This window comes from Crocodylus porosus, unplaced genomic scaffold (genome assembly GCF_001723895.1).
Source record: "Crocodylus porosus isolate Cpor-Errol unplaced genomic scaffold, CroPor_comp1, whole genome shotgun sequence".
NCBI lineage: Eukaryota > Metazoa > Chordata > Crocodylia > Crocodylidae > Crocodylus > Crocodylus porosus.
This window is the reverse complement of record NW_017728927.1, coordinates 11509820-11518000: the sequence shown is the minus strand read 5'-3', so window position 1 is coordinate 11518000 and position 8181 is coordinate 11509820. Positions and strand designations below refer to the sequence as shown.

At 41.5% G+C, this 8181-nt stretch overlaps 1 protein-coding gene across 1 annotated transcript in view; it reads right to left on the bottom strand.

Annotated features, from left to right (window-relative positions):
• Nucleotides 1–2535: 2535 nt before the first annotated feature.
• The window catches only part of LOC109314709 (cytochrome P450 3A21-like), a 17494-nt gene continuing 11848 nt past the window's right edge, over nucleotides 2536–8181 (bottom strand). The window contains exons 9-13 of the mRNA XM_019542014.1: nucleotides 7304–7391; nucleotides 7052–7212; nucleotides 5554–5780; nucleotides 4409–4571; nucleotides 2536–2798 (exon numbers count right to left, since the gene is read on the bottom strand). Coding sequence (XP_019397559.1) covers nucleotides 2709–2798; nucleotides 4409–4571; nucleotides 5554–5780; nucleotides 7052–7212; nucleotides 7304–7391 — 729 coding nt within the window. The 3' untranslated portion in view covers nucleotides 2536–2708. The remainder of the gene's footprint in view (nucleotides 2799–4408; nucleotides 4572–5553; nucleotides 5781–7051; nucleotides 7213–7303; nucleotides 7392–8181) is intronic.

Genomic DNA, 8181 nt, shown 5'->3' with positions numbered 1-8181 from the left:
GTGCTGAGAAAAACGGGAAGTCCACAAGCTTCCAAGTAATGTGACTGCTTCTTAAAAGTGTCAGGGATTAAGGATACCAGCCAACACACTGCTCTGTCTGTAATGCTGCTGTGCCACAGGGCCAACATCCATGTTGGGTGCAGGGGCTAATACTTACCGGCCCAGATTCAGGAACATAAGGTGTGGATGTATAGCACATGGCAAAGCCCATCAGTCAGGCACTTTGCGAAAAAAATCCCATTTGAATAATTGTCTGTGAAACATGTCCCAAATTCTGTTCTTTTTTTCCCTTTCTATTGTGTGTGGAAGGAGGAGGGGAGAGGCTTCTCCAGGTCAGCATGACACTAGCATGTTCAAATAGAGTTTCTGGAAGCATTTCTTGCCCCAAAATCCAAGCGTCTTAATGGTTTGTAACGTATCTGTGATGAATTTTCTGCTTGATCTTACAACAAACAAAACAGCTGAGAGTCACAAAGGCAACAGCGCTGCAAGTATAGACACCAAAGGCTTTTAATCATCACATTTACTGCAACTAATACCCCAAGTGCATTCCAAGACGGTAAGGTATAGTGGGGAGCAGCTTTATTCTTACTTTGATTAAGTCTATTCCTTCCCCTTTGACTGAACCAAACAATTCATCTTGTTAATTCCTGCTACAAGAATTAGGATTTGTATCACAGATTGCCTAGAACAGGCCTGAGCCTATACTAATGTTAGTAAAAATGACTAAATAATAGAAGTTTCATTGTGGTTCTTGTTTTTTATCGTATAGGTGCTTGGGCTTTATCTAATTCAGAATATCGGCCTACTGTATTGATTAAAAGGGAATTCCCTATAGCCAGTATGCAATTATCAAACACATGCCCAAAAGAATCCCATTAATCAGGATGATCTGTGGAAGATGTATTATTTGTAATACAAATGCTTTTGATCAGGAGCTTTTGATCAAGACAAATGGAGGACTGAATTAACTGAAGATTGAACTGAGTGGAAAATGCTCTACTTGGATCATTTCAGGGGTCAAAGCTGAACATTTCTTTCAAGCGACAAAAATTGATCCACTCATTTATAATAAAGAGCAGACATTCCAGCTTGGACTAACATATTTTTATTGATTACTGTCATTGATATATATTACATACTAATTATGCGATACATGCACAACACAGGAGAAATGGGGTTACTAGCATATAGCTTCATGGTAACCACTTCAGCTGAAGATTTTGTATCCAACTTCAAATCATATGTCCTACTATTAAAATATCAACCCATCTAAAAAATATCTCTCCTATTCATTTGTTTTCCGTGACCTCTGTTTCTACTCTATTTTGGATCTCTCAGTACCAAAGAAGTCTCTTGGAATAAGGCAGTAATTTTCTTCTTTTGTTGCAAAGGAATACCACTAGAAGAGTTAGAGATCTGATCAACCCTGAAATTTAATGATGCTCAAGTTCACGGGGCCAACAATCATTTTAGCTCAACAGGGGGTGACCATTGCTCAGAATGAATCGTAGTCAGCTAACACAATACTAGGTGCGATTTGGTTGTGTCCGCACTTCCTGCTGTGGTAGTGGATTCGGTCGGGCTTCTGGCCTGCTTGACTAGGAAAACAGGCAGAGACCGCAAGTGCTGATACTGCTTATTTCAGTGACATGTTCTGAGATAAGGAATCCTGCATGCCTTGTTTTGTCTTGATGCATTACCCTGTGCACAGATGTTTTCTTTAAGTAAACCGTCTGTATGTCTGCGTGGAATTTACTATTGTTTTGTTTCTGCAAGGTCGTATTTTTTTTTTCTCTTTCTCTGTCTTAAGTATAAGTATGCTCGTAAACTTATACAGTTCGAGGATTCCTTTGAAACAGACAGGTGGGTGATTCCCCTTGCTGTGTGGCATTCTCCCTGTGATCACAGTATAGCCCTAAATAAAGAAAAGCCGGCTCTGTCAGTTCTGATTCAACCACGACGCAAAGTTTGATTTCTTCCACACTGCTAACTTGTGTTCTTACCCCAGTCTGAAAGCAATTTTGCCCCTGTTCAACTCAGGGTATGGCCATACATGCGTATGGACCCATTTGAAAATGGCAGTGACTGTCACGTTTTAATTGTCATGTGTCGATAAACTGGGAACGATCCAGCTGAAGCAAAAGCACTTCAAGTTTATTAAGGCTTGAGGAAGCAGAGTTGATGTTGAAGTGTATTTGCGTCATTCGCTGCTGGTCCACACATAATAAGTAGAACGTAACATCTGCTGCCTTTTTCAAATGCTCCCCTTTGGAAAAGGCTCTGTACCCTCATACAATCTCTGATCAGCCTATTCAGCTATGATTACATTTAATAACAATTCGGAGATTCATAGATGTTAGGGGCTGGAAGGGACCTCTCGAGATCGTCAGGTCCAGCCCCCTGCACTTGGGCAGGAAAGATCGCTGGGCTCAGGTGAGCCCAGCAAGGTGAGCATCAGAAAACTATTTGTAGAGAACAGGAAACTATTTGACCTCATGAATGAGATGTTGCTACTTGGTTGGGGGGGGGGTGTTTGTAAATATGCTTTACTCATGTTTTTTTTCTGCAAATGCTAAGATGTTGTCTTCTGAATTAAATTCTTTGTTGTCAGCATCAGAATTCCAGAGCAGTGTGTCAGAGCATCTCTTAGTATAGCAATTCGTGGCCATTGAAGAGCTGCTATAAAATACCACTCGGCTTAGCTCCTACTCTGTAGGACTGGATCTGGGGACCAGCTTGAGAACGATCGGTTTTACGGGATTGAGGAATCCTTTTGAATCCAGCTTCAGAGGTATCTGCAGAGATCAAGGGGAGAGAAAAATCACATAGCTCTCGTCAAATAGAAGATACAGAATTAAAATTGGGGCACAATAGATCGTTTGCCCTGGGGCGTCAAATTAATACTTCAAGCCTATTCAGGAACACAAATCCTCATAAGTAAAACTAACTATCTAAATCACAGACCTCTAAGTTCTCCTGGTCTGCACTTGGCAGCTGGATCTGTACTACACACAGATGGTTCGATTCACGGGTGCTTTTAAGGGAATTTTGGTACACTCAGATCTACTTCCCACTCCTGGTTTTGCTTGATTTATAGATTTAAATCAAGCTCAAATCTCCAAATGATTTTTTTTCTGAAACAGTCAAACTTTGCCTTCTTTGGGGTACAAGTGAGCTGGGACCAAAACCCCAGATTCAAATAGCTTATTGTGTCAGGCACTGCATTTTTTGACTGGACTTTTCTGAAGGCAAACTTGGAAAAAAACCAACGTCCATCACTGCCTTTGTGTCGAATAATCTCTTCCTCTGTCTGTGCTAATAAAAGGAAGAAGCGAGGTCTGATGAAACCGCAGGCACCAGTGACAAATATGCTTCCCTTCCTGCAACAAGCCATCAAAGAGATCATTGTTCTGGGTTCTCATTCAGGCGCTTGCTGAAATGTTATTTGTGGCCACCAGTTATTTATGACTGTTCTTTTCATCTCTTGCTCTCTTCTGTGTCACGTTTCATGGCTAAATGTTCATCCATGATAGGAGAAAAGGAGATAAAGGGACATTTCTGAATAGCTAGATTCCCAATTTTGAAAATGGCAATCCTACTAGCAGAGGTATAACTGAGCAGCCGGGTAGCTGGAGCGGCGGCGGTGCGCAGGCCCAGTAGTGACTTCCAGCTGCTGGTGCTGCTGGTGTGATTGCACGGTTGTGGCAGAAGCTGTTATTTTTATGTTCCTCTCACCCCCAAATTTGCACCAAAGGCTTCTGTTCCAGACCCCCTGCCTGACTTATGCAACTATCTATTAGTATGCCTTTGTCACAGTACAACAATACTGTAAGGACACCTGTTCATGAATTGTGATGACAGGTGGCTTTCATATATATTGAGTTTCTCTCAAAAAAAGCTGGTTTGTTTCCTGTTAAAAATGGTCAAAGTCTTTGACCTTTATATTAGCCAAAGGAAATTAACTCTCTCTGGAAGTCTGGTAGCACTCTGACTCCAGGAAAGGCCATGCAGACAACCAGTAAAAGGCAAGAAAAAATGGATTTATATGGGGCCCCTTTACTCAACAGATGAACGCTTATGGTTTTACTCCCAGAGAGTTCCCATTAATCTGCCCAAAGACAGGAGCAACAGAAACAAGGAGTCCTATTGATGCCATGTAACTCAACAGGGGTCGAGACATTTCATTTCTGTGTGGTATACATGGAGTTATCACACAACTGATTCATCCTCTTCCCTCTCCTTCCTATACTCCAATGGTTTACTCCTGTATATTCCAAAAGCACATTTTATATCCAGTGTGGAGTAGTTCTCTTGCACTATGTGCCAGACTTCTAGGCAAATGAATTATGTAGCAATTTTCAAGGACTGTTTTAGTATATAACCACACACAAATCTGGGTCCTCACCGGGGTTTCTTCGCAGGTCTTGAAGGTGAAATTCTGAAGCAGCCTGGCAATAGCAATTTTCATGGCGAGGACAGCAAATCTCATTCCTAGACAGTTCCGGGGGCCAGCTCCAAAGGGCAGGTACAAATAAGGATCCATGCTTTCTTTGTTCTCCTTACTGAACCTGGTTCCAGAAACAAGAACATGAGAGTTTAGAGGAGTAAAAGCTCAGGCTTCCTGTAGCTCACTTGACTAGCTCTGCCTATTTCATTTGCAGTGCCTATTCATCTTAAAATATCAATGTATCAGCATGCACTACTGATCTCTACTAGATGCAACATCAACCTTACTCAAATGTGTGCAGTCTTAGCACCCCCCCCCCCCCCACAACCTAATGATTTGTGGCCAAGGGCACAAGTCAATGGAATCTCCATAAATTGAAATGGAAGAAACCCCATTAATATTTATGGATAAGACGGTCCAAAATTCTATCTGCATTTATGGCTGGGAAAGCTATACGGCCATAGAAACACGACAAAATTCACATGATTGTCAAATGATATCAGAAGTGATTGTTAACTGTACACAATAAAAACCAAGAAACAGCGATCGGTCCTGGTACATTCCTGTAGAGATGGTGGGTCCTTGAAATTTATGACTAAGGGTCCTAGGCAAAGCTTTTCCAGAGTGATTAAGTATAATATTCACCTTCCAATGGCTAACAATGGCATAATTTCACATTGAACTGCTCTCGGTTATGGTATGGTCTTTCATTTTTCTGGCTACTGTGACTGTAAATACAGAGAGACGTTAAACCATTGGACCAGGTAAACTGTGTCTGTATATCTGGTATATGTGGCTATGTTATAGAAAGGAGTGGCACTTTGGCAAAATAAGCTTTGGTTATGTTATGCGGAAGAGTAATAGAAATCAGAACTAGTTGCTCGTGTTACTATGGGTATAATCTTGCTCTTCAAAAAGCTGGTTGGAATTTGACATTTTACATCAATGGAAACAAGCTCATGGTGTTTCTTTATGCAATTTTACTGCAAACATGTAGGAAGATTAAATATGACAGGTCATTTAATTCTAAGAAATCGATATTTAGGGATTAATCACAGAGATGCATGTACATTACCCGTTCCCTATTAAAAAAGATCCTGTACCTTTCAGGTCTGAACTCCTCAGGTTCTGGCCAGTATTCAGGATTATGGTGCAGAACATATAGTGGGACCATAACCACCATTCCTTTCAGAATGGTCACTCCATTTACTTCTACATCTTTCTTACAGACCCTTTCAATTCGTCCTCCAAAAGGATAAAATCTGAGGGTTTCATTCAGTGTCATGTCAAGGTACTCCATCTGCATCAGTGTATCGTATGTAAAAGAAGCCTTTGGTGAAAAGGGAAAATGTTTGTCAGGTAAGTGAGAGCCTTTGTCACCTGGGCAATGCAAAGACCACTACGTCCTTCCTATTCACCTTCTATCTGAGAAGCAGTAGTGAACTGAATGCCAGGGGCAAAGCTAAGAAGTTGTCTTGATTTTTATCTTTTCTAAGCAAAGTGGCTTACCAAAAATTGGGGGTCTTTAAGAGAAGGCTGCATAGGCATCTGGCTGGGGTCATCTGACCCCAGCTCTCTTTTCTGCCCAGACAGGGGGTCGGACTCGATGATCTGTTGAGGTTCCTTCGGACCCTAGCATCTATGAATCTATATATCTGCTTAGTGAACCGTTGAACCAACTCAACATCCATATGAAAAAAAAAGTTTGTAATTAAAATCAGCTATTTTGAATGTCTTGGGTATGACCAACAAGTTGCTGAAAAGTGGCACCAGTAGAGATGCTGGTGGTATGAGAGTTGAATATAAAATGTTCTAAGCACAGCAAGATGGTACCTATGAAAAAATACCATGAGTTACTTTACTGGTTTGGTACAGGTTCAGATTGCCTAGCCCATCTCTCCATCAATATGGGGAACAGCCCTTATCTTCCATTTCTTTCTTCTTAATGTTTGTTCCTGCCTTATGTGTAGTTCACTATTGAATAGCAGGACTAAGAAAAATAAGCTGTCCCTTGTAATATGAATTGCAGAATGGATTGATTCTGGTGCAAAAGATATATCAGGGAAGATAAAGACCAACAGGGAGAGAGAGGCAAACATGTAAATATCCATAAATGTATTCATAAAAATGGCTTTATTGGTCCTGGCATAGGGTAGGGGGTTAGACAGATTTTAATGATTAAATTGTATCCCTGATGTTGTCAGATCAGCTATATCTGCATTTCCATATCCTGCCATTTATGTATATTGATAATCAGCTTGAGACTCATACTCATCATCTGTCATTACACTTCATCTGTTAATAGGCATAGCAAGAAGGCTGCAAGGCAGTTAGAAAGTATCCTATAACTGATACTGCATTTAACAAACTCAGCATGGACCTCTTTAGGGGTCAAATATCTGCTTTCCTTTTGATAATCTCATTTAGAGCTGAAATCTGTCAGTGTGACCATCTGAATTTCCAAAAGATAGATGAGTAAACACATATTATGACTGTACTTTTAGTGCAATCATTTAATCATTTTAAAGTGGCTGGCTGAACTAGAGATGAAGGATTTCTTATAAAGAGACTGCACAGTCACTGAGTATTCAACTTTCTTACCTTATTCAGCAAAACTTTATCTACCTCCTCCTGCAGTTTCTGCTGCACATCAGGATGGGTTGCCAGTTCATAAACTAGGTACCTAAGAGTGGAGCTGATGGTTTCATATCCAGCAAAAATAAAGATAATTGCTTGTGCTAGAATCTCTATATCAGTCAGGACTGTGAAGAGAGAAGAAAAATATGCATAAAAATACAATATATACTGTAGACAGGCAGTGAACTTTGCAGCATAATCATTTCATAGTGTTACCTTTAGGTGAATGACTCAACCCATTACCCACATGACCGTTGTTAGACCTCTGGGAGTCTATCATCAGCTGTAGGAAATCCACTCGGTTCTGGGAAGAGAAGTAACTATTTAGATGGGAGTTGTCAGTAAAGCAACCAACTTGGTTCCCAGTTCTAACAAAGACATCTCAGCAGAGCCCGAGGCTACAAAGTAAGCCTCTTTAATGCAGATTGTAGGGTAGCCTTGCTAATCCAATATAGGAAAAAATAGTAAGTGTATCGCAGTAAATGCTTTTTTGAAGACCCCCCCCATGTGTTTCTATAAACAGCTGAGGTTGGATAAAGGAAGTCCACTAGGGATATTAGTTTGATTTCTGCTTCTTATTTTGAGTGAAGACAACATCTTTTGCTGGGAGAGGGGAGGGAAGGAAGGAACCTGCCAAACACTATGGCTGTGCAATGCTTCAGGTGCTGATTCAATTTAGAGGAGATTCAGCCCGATATGGTGGCCAGATCTCTGAATCTGAATAGAATCAGGAGACCAGTTACAAGGTCCGAATTGATTTGAAGATCTCTGAATCAATTCAGAAAATATTTGGAGAGCTTTGGTGTTTCGGGCAGTCCCCGCTTGCTGCTGCAGGGAGCTGGACCCAGACTCCATTCTCTTAAGTAGGGGGCGGAGATTTGAAGATCTCTGAATCAATTCAGAAAATATTTGGAGAGCTTTGGTGTTTCGGGCAGTCCCCGCTTGCTACTGCAGGGAGCAGGACACAGACTCCGTGCCAGTAAGTAGAGGGGAGGGAGACGGGGGTGGGGACCATAGGGGGACCCCCACCAGGCCCCACCCCTGCTGGCTCCCTCAGCCTCCCTGAGTGCCCCCTGACCTCTGCCCACTCCCCC